This window comes from Artemia franciscana, chromosome 19, assembly GCF_032884065.1.
Source record: "Artemia franciscana chromosome 19, ASM3288406v1, whole genome shotgun sequence".
NCBI classification, from domain to species: Eukaryota; Metazoa; Arthropoda; class Branchiopoda; order Anostraca; family Artemiidae; genus Artemia; species Artemia franciscana.
In genome coordinates, this window is record NC_088881.1 from 5,395,066 (window position 1) to 5,422,222 (window position 27,157).

The following is a 27,157-nucleotide window of genomic DNA, read 5'->3' on the forward strand; positions in this document are numbered from 1 at the left end:
TGTTCTATAGTTTCTGATGCACCACACTTAGGACATTCCTCACTCTGTCCCAAAAATTTTGCTTTGTAACAACCAACTCCAGCATGGTGTGATCGGAGTCGAAACAGTTTCTTTGCTTCATATCTAGTGAGTCCTTTATACACCTTCGTTTCTATATTTCTCTGTTTTTTCATAGTCACAAAAAGATTCCCAGTCAAATCTCTATTCGCTTTAAAACCCTGACGATCAATCTCTTTAATCACTTTATCAAATATCATAACTTCGTAAGGAGTGTCCATGTCGGTTACAAGTGTTCCTGACTCAACTGCGGATTTGGCCTTCAAATCTGCTATTTCATTTCCAGAGATCCCAATGTGGGCGGGAATCCACTGAATAACTACTTTCTTCTTTTTTAATATGTCTTGTAGTTTAATGTAACATATAAGGACATCTCTATTTGGTTTTGCCATAGTATTAGCATTTACAACTGCTTGAATAGCACTTTTTGAATCAGAGCAAATGATAACCTTGTCCTCTTCAACAGATTCCTCAATGAACTCCAGCACCTTCTTAATGGCGTACACTTCTGCCAGGAATACACTGCTCTCTGGAGGTAATTTGAATTTTTTGGACACATTTTTGAAAGGGCACCAAAACGCTGCTCCTACATGCTTCATTTCATCTACTTTTGATCCGTCAGTGAATAATGGAAGGTATCCCTTGTACTCTTTTTCCATCATCATGCAGAATGCCAAGTCCGCTGGAGTATCTTGGTCCATATTGAATTCTAATCTTGAACTGATCCTGTTTTCCTCCCATGGTGGAGGGACACCTATTTCACCAACTCTTAACATTTTGGAAAGTACTATATCAATTCCATAACTCTTACAAATTTCTAATGCTGCTTCAAGACAATTGGATTGATTTCTTGCTTTAGATGTGTTGGCAGTTGCTTGGCGACCAGGTTTGATGATTTTTGACTTAACTGGGTGGTTATTTTCTAAAGACCAAATCCTCTGTACATATTTTAAAAATCTGATCTTTCTTCGTGTTTCCAGGTCTGCTAGACCACTTTCTGATAGAAGGAAACTAACAGGTGTTGTTTTTCTTGCTCCAAATGCAATTCTTATGGCTGAGTTTTGGATTACATCTAATCTTGCAATGGTTGAGTGACAAGCTGTGCCATAAATTGTTGAGCAATACTCCATTTTAGGCAATACATATTTGATATAATACTGGATCAAAAGTTCTGCTGGTAATCCTCTAGCCATATAGGCCAAACTCTTCATAACATTGAGTCTTTTCAAACATGTATATTTAAGATACATCACATGGGGTTTCCAGGTAAGTTTATTGTCAACCACTACACCTAGTATTTTTGCTTCACTAACATATTCAACTGGGTGGCCACTTAAGTACAGATCCGGAAGGGTTCCAATTCTTTTCCTAGTGATAACAATTGCCTTCGTCTTTGTTGCAGAAAACTTTAAGTCAGCTTCTTTGGACCATTTTTCTAATTTTGCAATGACCTGGGTTATTAGGGTCTTTATATGGTAGGTGTCACGCGCCATGACCCACGCAGTATTGTCATCTGCAAAAATAGCTCCTCCATCATCCTTCATGTTGATAGGAATATCATATGATCCTATGTTGTACATGTCAGGCCCCAATGCTGATCCTTGAGGGATTCCTCTTTTAGGAAACACTGTTATATTTGAAATTGTTCCACCAACTCGCACTTTAACTTTTCTTCCTATTAAATAATCATTTAAAAATGCTAACATTTGGCCTTTTATGCCAGCTGTTACTAGGCCTCCAACCATTTTTCTATGAAGCATATTATCAAAAGCGCCTTCAATGTCAATTAAAATCGCTGCTAAAATCCACCCATTTTGCAAAGCATATAATGCCTCCTGTTTGAGGCACATAAGACTGTCTTCTGCACTTCTATTTTTTCTGAAACCACACTGAATGTCTTTCAAAATTTTCTTCTGTTGTGTCACAGCTTCCAGTCTCTTCTTCACCATCCTTTCCATAACTTTCCCCAAAACAGGGAGAAGGGTAATGTATCTATAGTTTTCAATCTTTGATAAGTCTTTGCCAGGCTTTGGTAGCATTACTGCTTCACCATACTTCCAAACATCAGGAAATTTTCCCTCCCTCCATATACCATTGATTAATTCTAGCAGTACATTGATCCACAATTTGGGGAGCGACTTCACGAACTGTGGCAAAATTTCGTCTGGTCCAGGAGATGTATCAGGAAGCTTATTAATTACATTCATTAATTCCTGTTCAATGAATGGTCTATTGTATGGTTCGTTTTGTCCTTGTGTTCCAAGGTCACTTACTTTTGTGTCCATATTGGTCTTCTTCTGTATATCCGGATCTCCCCGGCCAACGGTAGAGCTCATGAATTTGGCAGCTGCATCAGCTTTTTCATCATCAGTCACAAGAAGCTTATTATCAGATGCAATAGGTGGGTTGCTCCGGCCTGAAGTTGCTCTGTTATTCATCTTTTTCATAAACTCATATACTTTGGATGTTGGTTTTCGAAAGTCAAGTTTGTTTATAAAGTTATTCCATGATTTTTTCTTGGCTTCAAGTACTGTTTTTCGAAATATAGCATAAGCTCTTTTCTTTTCAATAAGGCTATGAAGATTTCTCACCAGATTATATATTCTCTTTTTTGCAATGAATTCTCTTTTGGCTTTCGAACAATCTTCATTCCACCAGATACACCCTTGGTGACGGCTGATTTCTCTATATGGTACAACAGTTTTGGCTATTTCTATCAATTTCTCTTGAAATATTTCAACTTTCCTAGATAATTCTACTTCTTCCTCTGTTAGTGATTTCACATCAAACTCGTCCAGTGCTTCTCTGAGTATAAACCAGTTAAAATTTTTAGTTTTAAATCCCTTTCTCTTATTACCTTTTGGAAGGACTTCTTCATTAATAGTGCACAATATGGGGTTGTGATCACTGGCCAGTTCACTTTCCGCATCACATTCTATGTTTAATTTGATATAGAGTCTAGGATTGCATAATAGCAAATCAATTGTTGTTGTCTCTCCTGTCTGGGGATTAACTCTAGTTGGCATCCCAACCGGTGTTGCTAAGCATATTGGGCTATTTATTAAACAGTTTTCTAAACTTGTTCCAGAACTATTTACATTTCTACACTTGCACCAAGATTTACTATGTGCATTCATATCACCCAATATTATCAGGTCCTCTGCAACTGGTATCATTTTAATAATTTCATCTATCCTTTCTCCCAACAGTCCATTATTTCCAGATGGGTTATATACACATATAACATTCATTTTCTTTTCATTTTTTAAAAATAGTTTAGTTCCAACTACTTCCACTTCATTATCAATTGATTGCTGGCTTGCTAAGTCCAATTCTTCATAATGAATATGACTTCTTATTCCAATCATAACTCCACCTTTTCTTCCTGTTATTCTATCATTTCTCAAGATGTTGAAACCTTTGCAGGGGCTCATGATATTTGGTTTTAGCCAAGTTTCTTGAATACAAAAAATATCAATGTCTTTTCTGTCACAATATTGAAGCAATAATTCCCTTTTTTCTCTCATGATTGAACATGCATTCCAGGATAATATTTTGAGCTGCATTAAGGACATGTTCTGTTTTCCAAGGTGCTACTTGTTTCACAAACCAATTTTACATCATTGCGGTCAAGTTTTCCAAACTTCATTTGCTCAACCAATTCACACAGTTTATCTACCTTTTCATTCAATGGCAAGTTTTCAATACTCAGTATTCCTGGGGTTATAAGCATCCCAATCACTAACTTCTTTGCCGTCATTTGTTGCAATTCTGCTGCAGTGTTACTGATTATTCTTTTCTCAGGATTCAGGTTATTCTGGACTACATGAGCATAACTTCTAAATGTTGTCCTTGCTCTTTTAAATCCCATGCCATACTTTTCTGCCACTTCTAGCACTTGTTGGTTCTCCCTTCTTACTGGGCATACTGATGAAGTGGATGAATGGTTTTGTTTACAATTGGCGCACCTGTATCTGCTGGTACGCTCATCTACACTCTCCTGTTTCAGAGGGCAATCACGGCTTTGATGATTCTTGGCACATCTGAGGCAGATCTCCTTTGATTTACAGTCTTTCTGAAGATGCCCATATTTCTGGCATTTGTAGCACTGCATCACCTTCCTATGGTAGGGTAAGACATCTCTGTTTCTACCGCAGCACCACACACTTGCTGGGGTTATAATTGATTCAAAAACCACCATTACTGACAGGCTGTCTTCAAGCTTTTTTAGATCCCGGTTATACCTCTGCATTCTAATCACTTCTTTTACAGGCACAGCAGATTGGATACTTTCCTCAATTTGTACAATTGATAAATATAAAGGAATTCCTTTCATCACACCTCTTGATACATGTTCTTTCCTTAAAACTGTTACTTCTATGTTATTCACAGTTTTGATTTCCAATGCTGATTTCATCCCGCTCTCATCTTTTAAATGCAAGTAAATAGTGTTCCCTTCACGATTTGTTTCAAATTCAAATCTGCCACTAATTTTTTCCTTGAAAAACATACAAAGTTCGTATTCATTTAAGAACTTGGCATTTATATCAACTGCTTTGATTACAACACTTCCATGTATCATTTCCTTTTCAGGTATTTCCAATAATGGGATCTGGAAATTTGAAATATTTCTCTTATCTTTTGTAAGTGACAGGCCTTTGGCCTTCTGGTCTGGTCTTTGGTGAACAAATTGTCTCTTTGGTGCTCCCCTTTCAATCTGAACACTTTCATTACTAATAGGTGAGGTCACTCTCCTTTTCAAGTTATTCTCTTTTCCTCTTGAGCATAGTCCTTCCACTACTCTTGGATTTACCATAGTCATATCATCAGATTCAAAGTTTGTGTCAGGTGGAGAATGGTCAATACCTTCTAACTCACATTCTTCCACTTCAAGTCCATTATATCTGTTACTCACTGTACAAGCATACTGTGCCTGGTTCAGCACTGGTGCTCGATTACTGTACACTTGTTGTCCATATAGTTGTGTCATAACTTGGCCTGATTCAAGTCCATCATTTGTGTTATTCACTGTATACATATACTGCTGTGATGGGTTGGAAGTTGGGGTATATACTTGTCCATAAACATTTGGTACGACTGCCGGAAACATGACTTTTTGCATACCACTAGGCATATTCCACTGCATTTGCATCATCTGTGGTCCTGGGGCCCCATTTACAGGCCCCTGCATGGGACTATGAACCACTGAATACTGTCCAACACTAGTAGGAGCTACTGTACCCCCAGCTGGGGGGCCAGTTTGACTGTTCATGATACCACTAGTCTCCAGTCCACAAAATCATTTATTCCAGAATTTTCTCAAACAGACTTCATGCACCACAAACAAGTTTTTAGTTAAAAACCTTTTTCACAAGAAGCACGTGCTGTGAATTCTCACAAAACTCCCATCTAGTTCCAATTCAATACAAGCAAGTTTTCACGAAGAAACCATTCTGCTCCAAATTTTCCCGAAATTTCTACAATCTTTTTCTTTTTTTTTTTTTTTTTTTTTTTTTTTTTTTTTTTTTTTTTTTTTTTTTTACGTATATATACGTATATATACGTATATATATATAGATGAAGTTAATCTAAACTGATTTCTCCTTTTCAAGCTGTCAATAGACTCTAGAAACCGAAGAAGGCACGGTATTCTTTTCATTTATATACCATTTTCAAAATTTTCGCAAACAATAGAAAACTATAAATTTATGCAAAAAGGACAAATTTTTCCTAATGTACCATCTTTATATCTAAAATGCTCTTAATTATCTTATACCGTTCCTAATTTCCAAACATTTCGAAACATCCTTGCGCAACAAAACGGAATTTAGAAGTTTGTATTTTGGCTCAAAGCCTCTTCAGTTGGCAACTCTACCTTGTCCTGTCTGCTGGTGTTTTTTTTTTTTGAATATTTTCAGGTTATTTTTAAGCCATGTCTTCTGGCCAGGCTATGGATACTAATTGCATGACTTTGACAAGATATATCTTAGAAGAGCAGAGGAAACACAAAACAGCTACTGGAGACTTGACTCAGCTATTGACTGCTATTCAAGCTGCAGTTAAAGCTGTAAGTTCTGCAGTCAGGAAAGCAGGAATAGCCAAACTGTAAGTAGGCTATTTGGTAAATTTAGAGATCAAGGCTGAACAAAAATAGAGGTTTAAATTACAATTTTGGAGCTATAAAGGGGTAAAATTCTAGTTAATTGACTCCTTGCTATCTCAGAAAGGGTTTAGGTTAGGAAAATGAAACTTTCAGGAATGGGTCTACAGGCCAAAGTATGTCCCGGGAAGGTATTTTAAAGTACCAACCTCCATTCCTTCTCCCTCTAGAAGGCCTGGAAGTTTGCCTAAATGACAGGTCTAGGCCTATACCAATTGAAATTTTGAGAAAACAACATTTTACCTTAATTTTCAGTTAATAGTTGCTTTTTTCTGCCTTTAGTTCTGAAAATGCAATTCCTGTTATTTGAGTAGAATTTTGAACCATATCATTTTTTTTTCAAAATTTATGAAATGTATTTGCATATCTTTTAAACATTATAAAATGGAATTGAGCAAAGTTATTGTAGCGTTTTACCAATTATAAGATTTATTTAAACCCAGGCATCTGGAACAAAAGACAGTATATAGCAACAGCAATCAGTTAACATCAAATAAGCACAGCAAGCAGGTATATCATCAGTTAACATGCATGATATTACATCATCCTTCTTCCCTGGAAGAAGACTCTTATCACTTACTGGAATTGGAGATCCAACTGTTAGTACTATTACTAATGTCTCCAAGAGAAGGTGCTAGGATTGCTTCTCTTTACTTTGTACAGACACAAAACAAAACTAGAGAACTCCTCATATAGCACTGACTTAACACACACTCAAGAGAAGGTGCTTGGCTCACTTCTCCTGGGTATTATATACACTATGTACAGACTTCAACTTCTCTTCTTTTGAGATTTTTGTTGGTAAGTTCACAAGTTCAGTTTGATTGGTGGCTTACTCTGCCTGCTGTACCTTGATTTAGTTACTGGTATAACCACTGGTACTCCCTCCTTGGGTGGGCTTGGGCTACTGGTAGTATGGAGCAGGGCTGTTCTGTCAAGTGAGGGAATGTCTGATGATGCGGTAAATGGTGTTTTGTCTGCATGAGTTAGGTCTGATGCTGGGGGGATCACAGTAGGAGTAACTGCATTGCTTCCAGTGCATTTTACTGGACTACTTCTGTTCTGTACTGGTGTTGATGGCTGTGCATTTGATATGTGTTTCCAATTCCTCTGTAGAACTGTTCCAGCTTTGGTTTCAATATGGTATGATCTAGGGTGTGCTGCTGGTGCTATGATGCTGGTGGTGCTCCACTGGCCATCAGTTTGTTTCTGGTAGGTCACTGCGTCCACCAAGTGGAGTGTAGGCCTAGACTTGGCATGTTTGTCAAAGTATCATTTCTGTCTTGACTTGGCCTCTTCCCACTTCAGCAGGTACTTTTTAGTTGGAACCAACTGCTTCTGCAGGTGCTTTTCTGTGCAGGGTAAGGTGGAGCATAGTTGGCTGCTCATTAGCAGTTGTGCAGGGGCAGTGTAGTTGTCTACAGGTGTATTTTTTTATTCCATTAGACCCAGATATGGGTCATCTCTGCCTTCACTTGCCTTGGTGAAGATGTCCTTGCAAGTGTAGACAGCCTTTTCTACCAGTCCATTGGACTGCAGGTAGATAGGGCTGGAGGTCTTGTGCCTTATGCCCCATTCTTTGATGAACCATTCAAACTATGTGGATGAGTATTGTGTTCTGTTGTCTGAGATGATGATGTGGGGGATCCCCTGTTGAGCAAAATGTGCTTTTAGTTTACTGATGACTTCTTTGGATGTCAAGTTTTTCAACAGGTTGACTTCAAAGAAGCGGCTGTGGTAATCATTTGCTTCATTCCAATCAAATATGTCTGAGGCTACCTGCTGCCATGGTACTAATGGAATCTGGGAGTTCATGAGAGGCTCTTTCCGGTTGTTACAGCTATGTTTCTGGCAAGTGGGACAGTTTGTGATTAGCCTTTTGATATCACCAATCATCTTTGGCCAGTAGACGAGCATCCTGGTGCATTGCTTTGTCTTTTCCATACCAAAGTGGGAGACGTGAAGTTGCTGGAGGATTTGGGGTCGCATCTTCCTTGGGATAACGATCCTTTCGCCTTTAAATATGATGCCATTCATGTATGACAGCTTGTGTTGAAGGTTCCAGTATGCAAGGAGATCTGTGGCACATTGCTTCCTGGCATTGGGCCAACTGCCTTGTATGGCCTCTCTGAGATGAATCAGGTGCTCATCTTCCTTGGTATGAGGTCGTATTTCCTCGAGCCTTGCATTGCTAACAGGAAGTGCATGTGCAATCTGGTGGACATACACCTCAATTTCTCTATGGAGCTTCTTGTCAATGTCAGGTAGGTGCAGCCTTGATAAAGTGTTTGCGACTGCGATTTCTGTCCCTGGTCTGTAACTGAACTCTAGGTCATAGGGTTGAATCTGAAGCATCATTTGTTGAGCTCTGGCAGGTGCTTTTTGAAGTAGATTTCATAGGATGGTTTCAAGTGGGTGGTGGTCTGTAGTTACTTTTACATGCCTGCCATATATGAAATGATGGAAGTACTTGCAACCAAAGACTATTGCGTATAATTCCTTCTCAAGCTGTGAGTATTTCTGTTCAGCTTTGCTAAGGGAGCATGATGCATATGCGACAACGTTGCCGTTTGACAAGATGTATGCTCCTAGACCGTGTGACAATGCGTCCACAGTGAGGTCAATGGACTTGCATGAGTGGTCAAAGTATGCTAAGTTTGACTGTTGAGTGTTTGATGTTTTGGAGGGCTTTGTCATGCTCCTTGGCCCACTTGAACTCAGTCACTTTACTGAGGTCATGCAGGGTTTTATTCTGTGTTGATAAGTTTGGGATGTATTTTGGGAGATAGTTTAACATACCCAACAGAGTTGCAAGTTCTTCTGAGTTTGATGGTGTAGGCATGTTGTTGATAGCTTTTGCTCTGGCTCTCTCAAATACAGCTACTAATTGCTTATTGTGTTACTCAAGGGTTGAACTGAAAACCAGGAGATCATCAATGATGACAGCAAATCTGTCTAATCCTTCGAGAGCCTCTTCCATTCTTCTTTGGAATTCATCCTGGGCAGAGATGATGCCAAACGGCATCTGTTTAAGACGGTATCTGCCAAAGATGGTATTGAATGTTGTTAAGTCTGCAGATTCATCATCCAAGACTAGCGACCAATACCCCGACCTTTAAACTGCCATCCTTTTTTTCTACGGCGACCATCGAATTCACCCAGTCAGTTGGTATAGAGACTTTTTAATTATCCCTTGTTCTTCCATCCATTTAAGTTCTGCTTCTAACTTTCCTTGAAGCGATGAGGGAATTCTTCTTGCTGGGTATGCTGTAGGGACTGCATCGTCCTTCAGATACAGATGGCACTCTCCATCCAATTTTCCTATTCCTTGGAAGACATCATTGTAGCTACTGATTATTTCATCTGTTTTTGTCTTGTCGATTGCGTGCATGTCCTTGCATGTGCTTTTCTCAACTTTACTGACATTCAGTACAAGTTTTACAATATTCAGGTCAATGCTTGACCGGAATCCGAGAATTGGCACTGAATCCATTTCAACAATAAAGAATGTTAGGGTTTCAGCCTTGCTTGATTTGTGCTTGCAGCTCAGCTCGCATACACCTCTAACAGGAATTTTGGATCCACAGTAGCTTGTGAGTTTCTAAGAACTTTGTTTCAGTGATGGCGGATGTGGTAAGGCGTCAAAATACTTGGCAGGTAGAATGTTAGCTTTTGCTCCTGTATCAACCTTGAATTTGACAGGTAAGGAGTGGTTCACCTCCAGTGTAATAAGGGCTTCATCTCTGCTCTTATTGATTTGTTCTCTATGGCATATAAGAAGACATCCTCATCTTCATCACTTTTGTTGGCTGGGTTCTCCTTGTATTCAATCACTGCATTCACTGATTTGTTGCTTTTGCACACACGTGCAAAATGATTTGGCTTTTTGCACTTTGCACAGGTTTTTCCCTTTGCAGGACAAGTGTGGCTAGGTGAGTATACTCCTCCACAGAAATAGCATTTCTTTGTTTTTCTAGATGACACAGATGCATCTTCGTATTTTCTGACTGGATATTTGTACTTCTGGACACTATCTATTTCTTTCTTGATTTGTTGTGGTTCTTGTACTTCAAATGTTCTTAGCTGTGCCTGGGCTGCTTGGTAAGAACGGCATTCGCCAACAGCTAGTGCCAAAGTTAGGGTATCACCTTCCAGAAGAAGTCTGTCTCTAATTTTCGGGTCTCTGGTGACACTAACTATTTTGTCCCGAACCATTTCATCAGTGCTATCATAGTTACAAGCCTTCACCAGGATTTTCAGTTCTGTGATGTATTTCTCTACACTTTCTCCTTCACGCTGGTCACGTTTTTGGAATATGTATCGAGCAAATACACTGTTGGTGACTGGTGCAGCATATTCGCGGAATTTCTGCAGGTAAGTTTCTACATTGTTTGTTTCTGCAGCAGTGAGTGGGAAGGTGTTGAATATCTGGCGCCCTTTTTCTTCTGCCCAGATGAGAAGGTAAGCATATTTGCTTTCTGCCATCTTTCCAGACAGGGGTCCCAGAAACATCAGTTTGGCATGCTCTTCAAAGCGTTTCCATTCATCGCCGAGGGAAGCTGAATCCCAATCAATACTTGGTGGCTTTGGTTCCATCTTCTGACACTATGTAGCGTTTTACCAATTATAAGATTTATTTAAACCCAGGCATCTGGAACAAAAGGCATTATATAGCAACAGCAAGCAGTTAATATCAATAAGCACAAGCACAGCAAGCAGGCATATCATTATTTAACATGCATGATATTACAGTTATGAAGCTGAAAACAACTTTGTTGTACTTCAATTAAGCAGAAGACCTATTTTGCAAGGTTTCACTTTTATATAACACATATTTTTAAAGGTCATCAAAGACCAAGGCCCTCAGAGGGAGAAGGAGTGGAGGTAGTGGCTTCAAAATATATTCCAGGACATACTTTAGTCTGTAGATTCATCCCTGGAAGTTTCATTTTCCTAACCTAAACCCTCTCTGAGATAGCAAGAAGTCAAGTCAATTAACTAGAATTTTACCCTATCTTGGAAAGTAGATAAGTTAAAAGAATGAAAGTTTCAGGAACAAATCAATTGCCTAAAATGGCCTGTCTGGAGAAGTTACTGCCAAGTAAATATTTCTAATCCTTAGAAGATGGAATGCACAGCAGGGTCTGAATTATGGTAAAAAAATGTTGGTTCTAGTTTGGTGGTTCTACCCCCCCCCCCCCACCACAGAAGGAAACACAATAAATTTCTCTAAAACCACTTAAAATTCTATAGTGCAATTTGGTAAATATTTTATATTTCATATTAATGACTTACAAATAAAGTGAACATACCCTTTTTATGCTCTTCCCAGATATGGGCTAGTAATAACTTTTGTTACCAATGAATTTTATCCTCACCCCTGTATAGCCTATACCAATTCAGGTTATATATTTGCATATTATGGTGGTGAGGGTAGGAGTAAAGATCACTTATGATGCCAATGAGAGGTAAGTTTGAACTTTATCAACCCCCCTGCCTAATGTGCAAACATACTTTAAATCAGTCTCCATCCTGCATTGGCTCTGGAACCATTGCTCTTTTTGAGGACAATCTTACAATGTTAAATAAAATCTATTGTATCAACATTTTGACTGATAAATTCAGGTGATGTGAATCGGGTTTCTTATGAGTTTCAGAAACTCATATCCCATGGATAGGAATCATGAAACTAGGTGATATAGAATTTATTTACTCAGGCCGGAAGGGTTTGGTACATAGGCAGGAAGTAGGGCTCATGATATATAAGGAAGCTGCTAATTCTTTAGGCTGTTCTTTTACACATTATTGTCCTGAGATCTTACATCCTTTGAAAAAGAACACTTAAAAGTGAAATCTTACTTCTTGTGCTGTTCTTTTGCAAACATCTTTCACATTCTGCTGTGATTCAGTGGTTTACCTCAAATTACCTTAAATTGCAGCTTGGAGCAATCTATGGATTTTTCCTTGTAGAAACTCCAGAGTTGATAATACATGACAAATAGTTGAATACATACAGTTGACTAGTGGTTTGATGTTGCTGATTCATGTATTTCCCAGTTATACTTCCATTCTTTTGTTGACTGTTCATTGTCAAGTCAGTTCTTAAAGCTGTGTGGTTTGGGCAGCAATGGTATCTGGCAGTAATTTGTTCCAGAGGTTGGCAACATGGTTGGTAAGCAAATGGGTATGTTGCCACTTTGAGGAGAAATGCCTGGATAACTGCAACTTATGTCCCCTTGTACAAGAGTCCTGAGACACCAGAGGAAGAAGATCAGGAAGTGCCTTTGAATTAATAAGTTTATGAACCAGAATGGTATCACCCTGTCTTCTTCTATAAACCAGAGTTGGGAGTTTCAGCTTGCATAGCTTTGTAGGGTAAGGAAGCTCATGCAGTCCACTCACCACCTTAGTGGCTCTTCTCTGGACATCTTCAAGAATTTCAACATCTTTTTTGAAAAAGGGGGATGCAAGGACCATGCCTGTCTCAAGCCTTGGCTGAACAAGTCCTTTATACAAAAGGCTTAGAATTTTAGGAGAATATAATTTACAAGTATATCCTCAAAGTTCTCTCATCATTATGCTATGTAGCAGAAAAATGGCATTCTTCACACTTTTTGCTAACATTGGTGAGCTGTAAGATCTTAGAGGAAAGATGAACAAAAGAACATAAATCTTTACAGAAAGATCTAAGAGCAAAAGAAGAACCCTCTTCTTTAGGCTGGGAAGATATTAATAGCAGAATGTTAGTTGCTCATGTTATGACAAGAAAAGGCTGGGTATCATTCATATGTAGTTTGTATTCCTTTAGATTTGACTGACAGAGATAGTACTGTCTCAGATAAATTTTAACTTGCAGCTAAATAAACAAATACAGGATCCTAGGTAGAAATATGGTAGCCTACTTTTTCGGGGATTTTTAATGCACAGGTATACAGGTTAGATATTTGGTAATTCAGCCTAGGTAAATTTGTTGTAGGAAATAGTAATGATCAGATACTGATGCAATCCTTTAGTATAATAATTTTGTTATAACAAATACAGAATCTTGGTATAAAATGGTCTGTAAGCTATTATGGTTCCAACATGATGGTAAGTCACCCAACTTTATTGAATGTTATTGTAAAGTGAAAGCCAGCAAGATTGGTAGAAGATAAAGGGTAAATAGGAGTGTTGTTGTCAATATTAAAAGTAAAGATCACCCTCTAGTAGCTTCTTGGTTTAATCTGAAGCTGATATGTAGGAAGAATAATTTCTGAGAGGTCGCAATGTTGGTTGACCAGGATGAGATTTTCAAAGAAACTTACCTGGAACAGTTAAAAGTGGAGAGTTTAAAATATGACTGATTAAAAATGATTGATAGATTGACAATTTAGAAGACTGATGGAATAATTTACAGAAAATAGTTTGTGAAATTGCAGATGTGGTCTTAGGAAGGGAAGTTAGAAACACAGCTAGTAAAATGAGTAAAGATGCTTTAGGTAAAGTAGAGAGGAGGAGGGACTTTAGATTATATGAAAATAAGAGGAATGTAGGGAAAGATGAGAGCATTAACATCTGATTTAAGGAGATGTAAAGTGGAGGCCCTTGATAAAATTGCTGATGATCTGAAAGTTGCAGCCAGATGTCCTAAATCATGATAAAATCACAGGAAAAGAATGGAAAATTAGTGACACTTTGGAAGTGAGGGAAGGCTTAATTTGGAGGATAAATTAAGTATGGTACATAACCCTACTAAAAGGATTAAAAATAATATGGCCACATGGGCTGATAATGTGGTAAATGGGCTTCTAAAATAAGGTGGCTTAGACACAGGCAGAGATAGAATATTTTGATCTTTATGCAAGTATTCAAAGGAGTTATCTGACAATTTCCAACAGGAGTTATAAGACATTTTCTGCAAAGTCTTGAGTTTTGCTTTTATTTTATTTATTAAATGATAAATCTTTCACAAGAATCTGTATTGTTTTTGCTTTTCATTGGCCTGTTTTAGGTATTCATTTGGCCTGTCATATTTCAGACAGTTTGCTGCATGAAAAAATGTAGTTCAATCCTGCTTTCTAGGAGTATAATGAGATGGCTAAGACAGATTTTGCAGATGACAGATTGTCTTTGTCAGTCAACCATGTGAGGCCAGATGAAAGTAGGTCGTCCCCAAATGGAGTGGAAAGAGGTTGAAAAGAAACATCCTAGGGAAATTGGAGCTTCTTGGAAGGGTATAAAGAGGGAGACTTTAAATAGAATAGGGATGGAAGAGGGGCATTTGTAGTCATGTGGACTTCAGGGGCTTGGTGGTGGAGTGAGTTTTTGTAGTAGTATTAGTACTGAGTATCTTGTAAATGTTTTCCCATTTTATTTCTTGGTCTAGTTTGTTTCTTCTGAATAAAACACTGGGTTGCATAGTAATTCTAAATTATTAGCTAAGGCCTACTCCTTTACACTCAGAAGATTTTCATTTGTTATATGAATGGGATTGATTTCAGTTTGAACAAGATGTATCAGGTTGGAGGGGGAGGCGGTCACTTAATTTGCTTATATCACAAACATCAGCTAGAATGATTTCACACTCAGTCTGCTGCTAACACCCATGTGCATGAACTTTTTTTTTTACAGATAAATACAATAACAACAAGAGAATAACACCATTTGATTCCTATTCAGGACTATTCCTATTCAGGACATTATGTTTTTTAAACATAATGGTATCTACTATATCTATCATCCTCCTTCTCTGATAGGACCTTACTTTGGAGCAATTGACTATTATTTTCTTGGAATTGATTTAAATGACCTCTTTCTTTTCTAAGACTAAGCTCAGTTTGCCTAGTATTTATTTAACATGTTGCTCAAATTGCACCATGTATTTATACTTCACAAACAAGTTGTACATGTATATATATATATGTATATATATATATATATATATATATATATATATATATGTGTGTGTGTGTGTGTGTGTGTAGTGCATATACTATAAATAAAAGGAAACAAAGCAAACCTCTCTTGGAGTTACTGATTGTAGATGTTGGCTCTAGTCCAGTTAACTCAGTGACACAAGTATTAAACTTAAAAAGTTTTAATTGTCAATACCTGAAAATATTTTTGTGTAGGATTTATTTTTGACCAGTGGATTTTGGGAAGACAGATATACAGACCATGATTTCACTCAAGCTCAGTAATTATTATCTGAAAAACAAAATTCTGTGTAAACAATAAAATCTAGCTTAGCGTCTTACTTTCCAGCTCTTTTGTACTTTGCCCCATTCTATTTAGTTTTTCACTATTTTCAGTAAGTTTTGCAAGATAAAATGTAGGTATTGACATTTTTCACCTACAGTCTCCAAAACACTGTTTGATTCCAATTCACTGTCAATTTTAATATCAAAGACAAGCCTTAAACAAGGAGATCTAGGAATACTGATAGATGGACAACTGGAAGTTCATGGTTATTGACAACAAGAAATTCAAGCTTTGGTCTCCTCAAATGTAGCACAACTATTTACTCATGTGCTTTTAGTATGTATCTTATTTACCCTTTTTCTATAGCAGGACTTCTTTTTGAAGGACAGGGTAGCAGGACAGGGCTTTGAATTTTGTATGTATCTTATTTACCCTTTTTCTATAGGAGGGCAGGGTTTTGGATTTTAGTATGTATCTTATTTACCCTTTTTCTAAGAATTGGGCTAGCCTTATTGAAGGAGTTGAGGGCAATGCCACAAAGTGCATTACCAGATCTCTCATACAACAAGAGACAAGAATGATTGTACCTATCATGGTGAATTGATGCTTTCAACTACCCAATAATGCCAATGCCATCTTATGAATATCTTGGTATGAGGCTAAGGATTGCTGTAACCAACCATCATACACGCTCTATAAAAAGTTGCTTGTATGGGCTTGTGTCAGCTTTAAACCAATGAAGAATGTTTTTCATAAGCCATCCCTATCTTTTGGTCATTGTTACCAAGTGGTCTTGAACTCATCTTTCCAGCAAACCTTTCTTATGGCATGTCATTCGGTACTAGAATATTGTCAAACTTTATGCCAACATTGACAAAGGGAAAATAGATTCAGTTAAATGCCAAGGCATTTCTCTTCGACAGGCTTCGACAGTTTCTCTTGTAGATTCTAATGCATACGTTTGTAAAAAAGACAATATAGAAGTCACCTTGAAACAATCCTGAATTGACTGCATGTGTTTGGCATCAGAAATATTGTTCGATTTTGGACATGTCCAGTTGAAGCAATGTGGCTAGTTGGAGCACCAGCAAAGTGAGGACATACATTTCTATTATTGATCTGATGCACAACAGGAGGGGACTTTTACATCTTGGGATTCTTCCTAGCTTCCTGTAGCAAGAGGATCTCGCTTTGGTTAGGTTTTCAGCCCACGTGAGACCTGACAAGAAATGAACTTCAGAAGGCATATTGTATCTAATGTTGTTATTGCCTCTCAAAAAATGATACTCCATTAAGGCTATAGCCTCATATTTTCGCTCTTTCCCTAATTTTAAGCTTTAAAAGATCCCATGTCTTCAAAAAGAAATTCAAATTATGCATAGAATCCAGCTCGAATCCTGGTAAATACCTTGATAGACCTAAAGGCAGAACACAACTTGTAGAACCTCTCTGAACAGAATCAACCAATGCTTAAAGTATGGAAGGATGAAAGTAGCAGCTTGAAAGAGCCTGTCCAAACCCTAATTATCAAAAGAATTGGCTTATTATACTGCTTCCAGATATATAAGATTTATCAAGTCTAGTGTTACCACAGCTTAGATACCAATACAGTTATGAAAACTTGATTTATTTTTGGGACGTAGTGCGCGGTAGCGATGCTAGCGACTGGAGACAGGAAACTGGCAGTCTGAATCTAAAAGTCAGAGCAATTGACTGACCACGTATGAAACAAAACGAAATTGCGTTCCCGCCTATTGTGTTGTATTACGATCTACGCGTCGGAGCACGGGCTTGGAGGAGGCGCCAACTTCAGAGCTCTGTACCAAAAGCTTCTCATGGGCAAGATAGAATTTTTCATAACTATTAGTATCTAAGCTGTGAGTGTTACTGTGCAAAAGTTCTAGTGTCCTTTTTAAGTGGCCAAAAAGATGGAAGGTTAGCTAGTCCCCCTCCCACGCTCCTTTTTTCTTCGAGGTCGTCTGATCAAAATTTTGAGCTAGTCATTTTGTTTAGCATAGTTAAAGGTTCAATAACTATCCCTTTTTGGATAATATGATCTCTCAGATTCCCTGGGGAAAGGGATGTAAATTACTAAATTTACTCATAATATTTTTCTGCGACGATGGTATTGTTCAAAGGAAATTTTATGAGGTTTTTTTTTACGCGGGAGGATCTTTCCACGAAGGAGTTTCCTGTGACAGGAGGGAATTTTCATGAAGAAGCCTGATTTACCGGCATAATTTGAAAGATGATCAAAAATTAAATAAAAATGTTTTGTTTCAACTGAAAGTAAGGAACGATTTTAAAACTCAAAACGAACAGAAACTATTCCGTATATGAAGGGCATGCCCCCCCTCCTCAATACCTAAATCTTTAGCTCTTTACGCTAAAGTTTGACTGTTTGTACCAATTTCTTGAGAATGACTCGTAAAACGCAAGGGTAGTTTAATTAGAATAAAAACATTTTTTAAAGTATTTTTAAACTTTAGCGTGAAAAGCAAGGTATTGAGAAGGGGGCATCCCCTTCATATACGGAATAATTTGTGTTCGTTTTTAGTCTTAATGATGCTTTAAAGAAGCTACTTTTTTTTAGTTTTACCTTTATTTTGGTCTTTCAAAAAAGAAAAAAATGGCTTGTTTTTGTTCTGAGTCACTTTTTGAAGAGTGACTCAGAGTATCTCTTTTTGAAGTATATCATTGGCATTTTACAGCTTTGGCTTAGCTTGTTGTTTCACCCAGTTAGAATTTTCTTTTTTTGCGCTGTCAGGGTGCAGCTCATGTGCAGTCCAAGCACTATTTTAAACTAGCTCGTTTTTGCACTGATTTGGGACGTTTAATGGTTATCTAAGAAGCATTTGTAACCCCTCATCCTCTCTGGTTTTTGTTGATTTTTATCTTCAATAGCAGTTTAAGACAAATTTCTGCTCAATTTAAGACCGTGGACAAGGAATGTGTCAGGGTCGCGTCAGTTCGGTGTTGCAGATCCCATTGCTGCTCTCATTAGGCGTCACACGGAATTTTTAAAGTCATTTGAGTCCAGTAGCCTTGTCATCGTGATTTTTCCTTAAGTGTCTGTGTATTTTTATAGTACCTAAGTTTTTGTTCCTCTTTGTTTATTTATTTATTCCTTTTGTGGTCTTGTACCATTTTTGGAATGGACAATAAATTTATCTATATATCCATCTAGTTTTTATCTTGAATAATTTTTGTATGAAGGTTTTTTCTGTATTTTATTTTTTTTATGATTTGTAACTTTTCACTGACGTATTTATTTTTCTGATCCTTCAAATTTTTACATTTTTTACTTTTGTGGTGTTTACTGCATGACAGGAAGTATCAATTTCGGCATTATTTGCTTTTGAAAGCCATTTGCAGGGCATGATTTAAATCTTTGGTGTCCTTAGGCCCAAGCGTTTTGGAGCCCCTGGGCCCAAGCGTTCTGGCACCCTTAAGCCCAAGCAATCATTTTTGGAGGTTGGACATAGAGATTTATGAGGAAATCCCCGGAAATTCAGGGATAGTGGAAGTCCTGAACGAAGGCAACTAATGAGTGATGAGCTATAAGTAATGCAAGAAAGAGGTGATACTGAGCTCTCAGCTGCCGTTCTTGGGAGACATCTGACAGTTTTTAAAGCTGCTACGGAATTCATTTTTTGTTTTAAAATCACCGTTCTGTGAATAGGCAGCGCAGCGGTAAAGTGCTCGTGGCACTTGACGGTAAATCCCATCAGCTCAGTTTTTGTTAGGAAAAAAAATCGCTGTGTTTTTTTGCGTCCCTCGGCATTGTGCGCCTCTAGACCTGGGGCTAGTCGACCTATGCGTCCCATTGGGATGATACAACTATGTCCTATGCCATGAAGATGGAGCCATACCCTGATGCGCACTTTCATATAGCATTACGCCATTTTTTATCAAGTCTAAAATATTATGAGCCGTCCCACAACCTGGTGTTCTTATTTATTCCTAGATCTTTGCTCACATTTGTTCCTAGTCTAGGAATCTAAAATTTTGAAACCTTATTGCGCAAGAAAATAGGATTTGTGTGTTAGAAGTTCACATTTTTGGCTCGAAGCCTCTTTGGTTAGCTCCGGTTTGTTTGTTCCTTGTCAGTCTTTCTCAATATTATTTCGTTGTGCTCTAAAATACCAACTTTAAGCTATGTCTTCTGGCCAGGCTATGGATACGAATTGCATGACTTTGACAAGATATATATTACAAGAACAGAGAAAACACAAAACAGCCACTGGAGACTTGACCCAGCTGTTGACGGCTATTCAAGCTGCAGTTAAAGCTGTTAGCTCTGCAGTCAGGAAAGCAGGAATAGCTGAGCTGTAAGTGTTTTGTCGTAAATTTAGGGTGGAGTTCAATCAAGGTGGGACAAATATACCCCTTCCAATGCATTTATAATATATGTATTTATACAACATACTTGCAGTTTATGCAGATGTAAACAATGTGTAGACTGCACAAATTATACATTACTAAATGGGTGTTAGTCTTCAATCCTGCTAGAAAGGTAAATATTTTCAAAAACATACATTCCTATACTCTACAATCGTATTCACTGTGAAATTCTAGATTATGGTTTTGGCTATATTAGAAAGGTGTCGAGTAAGATGAACAGAATATTCAGGAACGTATCGAGAACCTGGATATTCTATTGAGAAGGTATTCTGAAGTATTTACTCCCACTCTTTTCCCTCCTCTCAAAGAGCATGGGCTTAGATGAACTTCAAAGCTTTTGTACTTATATTAACTCACTGAAATGATTAAACTGCACAAATAGAGCAGTTGTATCAACCCCTTTCCACCTCGGATTTCTCAAGATCTTTTTTTTATATTTTCCTTGGAAAGCGATTTTTTCTAGTATTTTCATAGAGCAAATTGAAAAAAATTATCCCACCTTTATATTGAGAGATTTATTTTTGCCCCTTCAGCAGTGGTGTCAACCCACCTTGAGATAATTTACACTCCGCCCCGGATTTCGTAAAACACTTTTTTTTATCTTCATTGGAAAGCGGTTTTTTCTAGTATTTTCATAGAGCAAATTGAAAAAAATTATCCCACCTTTATATTGAGAGATTTATTTTTGCCCCTTCAGCAGTGGTGTCAACCCACCTTGAGATAATTTACACTCCGCCCCGGATTTCGTAAAACACTTTTTTTTTTATCTTCATTGGAAAGCGGTTTTTTCTAGTATTTTCATAGAGCAAATTGAAAAAAATTATCCCACCTTTATATTGAGAGATTTATTTTTGCCCCTTCAGCAGTGGTGTTAACCCACCTTGAGATAATTTACACTCCGCCCCGGATTTCGTAAAACACTTTTTTTTATCTTCATTGGAAAGCGGTTTTTTCTAGTATTTTCATAGAACAAATTGAAAAAAATTACCCCCCCCCCTCTATTTTGAGAAATTTATTTTTCCCCTTGAATTCGTGCCACTGAAATGAGGGCCTAGGAGAATATTTGGGCCTCATATCTTTGGCAAATTCCGATTTAAATGGTTTAAAAATAATTTATAGAACATACCAAATTTGAAAAAAAAACTTATCGGGTGCTAATGGGTTCAGGCCTAGGCCTATCTCCTTTTGGGTGCTGATTTTATTATCACGCATTGCAAAATTCAATCGTGGTTTTATTTGTTCAATATTTTGAAAGGTAGAAATTTGATTGTTTTAGAGTTGATTACTTTGTGATTGTCCGGCACTAGTCGCTCAGCTCATTACTTTTCCAGTTCTGTTTATGTTTTGTTAGTTTATTTCTGTCAATGGTGCCTGAATCTTTCCCTTGCGGAACGGTAACCCCTATTCAAACACTTCGTGGTAACAAACTGTAGTAAGGAGCGACCCGGCTCAATAGTAACCAAAACTCTAAAAAATGGAATTTTGATGCCAATAGTTACATCAAAAGAATCGTATTTTAATGCTGATTTTAAATATATAAGTTTCATCAAGATTAGTCTTACCCGTCAAAAGTTACGAGCCTGAGAAAATATGCCTCATTTTAGAAAATAGGGGAAATACCCCCTAAAAGTCATACGATCTTAACGAAAATCACACCATCAGATTCAGCGTATCAGAGAACCTTATTGTAGAAATTTCAAGCCCCTATCTACAAAAATGTGGAATTTCGCATTTTTTGCCAGAAGACAAATCACGGATGCGTGTTTATTTGTTTTTTGTTTTTTTTTTCCAGGGGTAATCGTATCGACTCCGTGGTCCTAGAATGTCATGAAAGGGCTCATTCTACGGAAATTAACTTCGAAGAATGGCTCATTATAACGCAAATGAAAAGTAATAGTGCCCTTTTTAAGTGACCAAAAAAATTGGAGGGCACCTAGGCCCCCTCCCACGCTCATTTCCCCCCAAAGTCACCGGATCAAAATTCTGAGATAGCCATTTTATTCACCATAGTCGAAAAACCTAATAACTATGTCTTTGGAGACGACTTACTCCCCCGCAGTCCCCGTGGAAGGGGCTGCAAGTTACAAACTTTGACCTGTGTTTACATATAGTAATGGTTACTGGGAAGTGTACAGACGTTTTCAGGGGAATTTTTTTGGTTTGGGGGAGAGTTGAGGGGGGGGGGTACGTGGGAGGATCTTTCCATGAAGGAAGTTCTCATGGGGGAAGAGACTTTCAATGGAGGGGGCACAGGATTTTCTAGCATTACTTAAAAAAAAAAAATGAAAAAAATATGAAGTTTTTTCTACTGAAAGTGGGGAGCAGCATTAAAACTTAAAACGAACAGAAATTATTACGCATATGAGGGGTTTACCTCCTCGTAATACCTCGCTCTTTACGCTAAAATATTTTTAGTAATTTCAACTATTTATTCTACGGCCTTTGTGATTCAGGGGTCATTCTTAAGGAATTGGGACAAAATTTAAGCTTTAGTGTAAAGAGCGAGGTATCGACGAGGGGTGAGCCCCCTCATATACGCAATAAAACATACGAATATAGAAGTTCGCTACGTAAGTTAATTCGTAAGTTACGTATATTTTTTACTTGTGAAAACGTTCGTAAAAAAGTAAAAGTTATATTTGCGTTTTTAAGTAATCAAAAAATTGGAGGGAAACTAGGCCTCCTCTCTTGCTCCTTTTTTCTCAAAATCTTCCGATTAAAACTATGAAAAAGCCATTTAGCCCAAAAAAATTAATATGCAAATTTCGTTTAATTATTTATGCGCGGAGAGCCAAGATCAAAAAATGCATTAATTCAAAAACGTCCAGAAATTAAACAAAAAAAAAACAAGTTTTTTTAAATGAAAGTAAGGAGCGACATTAAAACTTAAAACGAACAGAAATTACTCCGTATATGAAATGGGTTGTCCCCTCCGCAATCCCTCGCTCTTTACGCAAAAGTTTTTAATTGTTTTAAAAAGTAGAACTGTGGCAGAGTCAAACTTTAGCGTAAAGAGCGAGGGATTGCGGAGGGGACAACCCGTTTCACATACGGAGTAATTTCTGTTTGTTTTAAGTTTTAATGTCGCTCCTTACTTTCATTTAAAAAAACTTTTTTTTTTGTTTAATCTTAAACGTGGAAGAGACCCTTTTGACTGCAGTTCATATAGGCCCATCACTGTTGCCTGCAGTACTAATAAGATATTTGAATATGTTCTGCTCCCATATATTATTGAACGAACTGCGAAAGACTCAAACTAATTTGAGTCTCAATCTCGTATTGGGTGCCAATATACGCATAAGGTTTTAGCTTCCATTCTTTATGATACCCAGTCGAAGGGTTATGAATTACTCATGACTCAATTCTCAATGAGTCATGACTCAATGACAGTGACTCAATTCCTACGTCAACTCAAAAAAAAATTCATGACCATAATTTGGTAACGTGAATTTTTGACAATATCTTAAGTCGACTTTTAAGATCCTGGCTCGATATAACTAATCAGTAAACTTGTTCTATGTACAACATTTCATCATATCATAATTAATGGTGCTTAAAAGCAAAATTGATGATGGCATGATGAAACTGCATTGACAAACACAGAATTAAGAAAATAAGTAAACAATTAAGGAAATAAGTAAACAAGGAATTAAGGAATTATGTTAAGGAATTAGCGCTTTGGACTTGTCTAAAACTTTCGATAGTATTTGCCATGCACATGTATGGTGCTCTTTGTCAGAGTTTGGAGTGAATCCTTCTGTCATGCTTGTACTTGAATTTTGGTATAGTGATTCGTTTCTTCGTTTAAAATATGGTACAGGGTAGTTCGGTAATATATCAGTTCAATCTGGAGTACGACAGAATGGAGTGCAATCACCTTATCTATTTAATGCTTGCATTCAAAATGTGTTATCAGGAATCAAACCTTCGTATTTTTATAGTCTATCTGATGTGTCTTTTATTCTTTACGCGAACGACCTGCTAGTTTTAAGCCGAACAAAGTCTATTTTGGCATTATCTGTGCTTTTCGATCCCAAATCATCAGCTCATAATTTGTTCCGTGGATACTCAATAATTCGCAATGTTGTGAGTTTACGGTGGTTAGGGATTAATATTTTTTTGCTCCCTTTTTTGCAATTTCAGGTTCTGAGAGATGTTAAAAAAAAGTTGAAGATTGGATATGCTAAAATTGTACCTAATCGTGGAAACCGTGGGTTAATTCTTAATTCTTAGAACATATGCGGCAATTTCTTCAATTCCCTGTCTAAATTTGGTCAAACATGAATAAATCTAAAAACATGACAAGGTTAGTGAAGACAGATGAAAGATACTAATAAAAGGGGTTTTTCCGCCTTCCAACTGTTTGCTAACAATGTTAGCTAACAGTTATTTGTTCGAACGGCTGAAACAGAATTGTTAGCTAACAGAAATAAATGCTCCAACAAGTATTTGATTTGTTAAAGATGTTCTCTAACAATGTTAGCTAAAAGTTTTTAGGTGAAAGGCGGAGACAATATTATTGGGAAAATTGTTAGCTAACAGTTCCTTGTTTGGACGGCGGAAAAACCCCTAAAGTGAACACGTACCTAATGAGAACCGCTGTCTAAAGTGGCCAAAAGTGTAAAAAATGAGTTAAAAACTACTGACTAGCGAGATCTAATAACATTTTGTAGCTGATTCAGGAATGATAACTTAAAAAAAAAAAGTTTAAGAATTTCAAAAAATAGCCTGAAACACCTAAAAATCCGCGTTGGGCCGAAACACAAAGTATACCATAGGAAGCTTGTAGTCCCAAGCTTGAACAACAAAGAAATTTACTTTTTTGGATAGGTTGCATCAGTATCTTAAAATGACCGTAAAATAAAAACCCGTTAAAAAAATTGTTAAAATACAGTAAAACTGGGTAAAATAAGATGCTCTTTAGGAAATATAGGATAAAACTAGTATCTTAGAGTTGCCCTGTAGCTATAAAAAAACTGAGCTTTTCTTTTAGTCTATAATTTTTTCAGCTTTTAAGGAAAATTTTTAATGATTTAGATTTTCCTGGGTATAAAAAGGTAATGTTCATCATCTAGAAGAGTTACCATTTTAATCAACAGTCTAGTTTGTCCCTTTAGTTGCCTTGTGCCTAGGGTAATACCCTAGTGCTTTGACGATCTTCGGAAGACCATTTTATAAAAAAAAATAACTTCAAAACTTCATTTTTGTTTTTCTGGTTTTTGTTTCGCCACAGTTGACTCAATTTACAGGTACACTGGTTTAAACAATAGAGACGCATTGGCAGAATACATGGGAAATATATAGGCCTAATTTGGGCTATATATATCCAAACCTGTTACTCTCAGTCTTTGGGTGATGTCGAGCAGTGAAAATTACAAGACATCGTAAAATATTTTAGTCAAATATCTGAAATACCAGTAAAATACTGAAAATATGTAAGATAGGTACGTAAACTACCAATTTCAGAGGAGTCCATGGAATAACGGTAAAACACATAAAATGCCCAGTTCTACCGTGACCAATTCTACCAGTTACAACACTAAGAAGAAGAAGCATTTAGTTTCGTTTTTCCTCTGTGGCTAGCGGGGCACTGAAACAAAAATAGACAGCTCGTTGAGGGCTCGTTTTAAATGAATTACTATTTCTAGCTTATCTTGCAATTAGCAAAACATAACATAAAAAATGAAATCCATTTTTGACAAAAAACATCTTCATATACAAAATGATGTTACATTGGTTATGATGTCATATTTGAGTGACTGCTGCCTGATTTTTTAGGTTGGCTTTTTACTATATTGTTTTGTGTTTTCAGTAAAGCGCTAGTTTTCTGTAGTCCCACAAACATAAGGAAATATCACCAGTGGATTTATGTGCATTAGTTTTATTGATATATGTTAGATAGGCTGGCAACTTGTCTTTCTCTTCTTTGCGACTTGAACCCTTTGGAAACATGACTTGGACCACATGACTTGATTGACTGGATTGATTGACTATGACTTGGACCCCTTGAAAGGACCCTAAGGATTCTGTGTGAACGTACCTTTTCAACTGTTTGTTTCAAAAGATTGATATCAAATTTAAAACTCTAAAAACGAGGCCTATTTTGTTCGATCGTTAAGCTAGGCCTGTTGAAGTATGCTTAAGATTTGACCCATTGGTAAAGGTGCAGATTAGCTACCCCTGATAAAACAAATTATTTTTTACTATATATCATTCAATCAATTGGGCTGTGAAGTTGCACAGATAGAAGCAGGAAGTAAGATAATCGCTCATTACTTTATATCCTGGTTCTAAACGTAGGACCTCTGCACGCTAACTTTATCCTTAGAAATGTAGTGGTATTCTCAGCTAATTATTTATATGTTACCTTTGGTCAGGTCAGGAATATGCAGTCAGGAGCAGTAATTTTAGAAGGCATGTCATTTAGAGGAGGCAGTGCTGTTACCAACGATAAAAACTTGAGGCACCTTGTCTGATTACAATGTCCAGGGATGCACACTGCTGCTGCACCTACTTTAACTTGCTGGCACCCATGAGTCTTTACCACGGCTAACAGCACTACCTCCTCTAAATGAGACTCCTCCTAAAGTTAGTGCTCCTCCTGGCTTGGAATGTGTAATGTGCAAGGTAGGCCTACGGGAAAAAATTTCAACTATGGCTGTGTAACCTTAATCAGTTCATTAAAAATTTATGAGAAGGCGTCTCATTTAGAGGAGGCAGTGCTGTTGCCAACGACAAAACCTGAGGCGCCTTGCCTGATTACAGTGTCCAGGAATGCACACTGCTGCTGCACCTACTTTAACTTTCTGGCACCCCTGAGTCGTTGCCACTGCTAACAGCACTACCTCCTCTAAATGAGACTCCTCCTAAAGTTAGGGCTCCTCCTGACTTGGAATATGTAATATGCAAGGTAGGCCTACGGGTAACAATTGCAGTTATGGGTGTGTAACCTTAAACAGTTCAATAAAAATTTATGAGAAGGCGTCTCATTTAGAGGAGGCAGTGCTGTTGCCAACGACAAAACCTGAGGCGCCTTGCCTGATTACAATGTCCAGGAATGCACACTGCTGCTGCACCTACTTTAACTTGCTGGCACCCCTGAGTCTTTGCCACTGCTAACAGCACTACCTTCTCTAAATGAGACTCCTCCTAAAGTTAGTGCTCCTCCTGACTTGGAATATGTAATGTGCAAGGTAGGCCTACGGGAAACAATTGCAACTATGGCTGTGTAACCTTAAACAGTTCAATAAAAATTTATGAGAGGGCGTCTCATTTAGAGGAGGCAGTGCTGTTGCCAACGACAAAACCTGAGGCGCCTCGCCTGATTACAATGTCCAGGGATGCACACTGCTGCTG

The 27,157-nt window shown here is 37.5% G+C and overlaps 1 protein-coding gene across 2 annotated transcripts in view; it reads left to right on the top strand.

Annotated features, from left to right (window-relative positions):
* The first annotated feature begins 5,907 nt into the window (after window positions 1–5,907).
* Window positions 5,908–27,157, top strand: part of LOC136039211 (fructose-1,6-bisphosphatase 1-like) — a 64,906-nt gene continuing 43,656 nt past the window's right edge. The window contains exon 1 of one of the 2 annotated variants that reach the window (XM_065722736.1): window positions 5,908–6,162. In XM_065722736.1, coding sequence (XP_065578808.1) covers window positions 5,990–6,162 — 173 coding nt within the window. In that variant the 5' untranslated portion in view covers window positions 5,908–5,989. Of the gene's footprint in view, window positions 6,163–19,386; window positions 19,729–27,157 lie in introns of those variants that run through there. The other variant, XM_065722737.1, reaches the window with a different exon arrangement.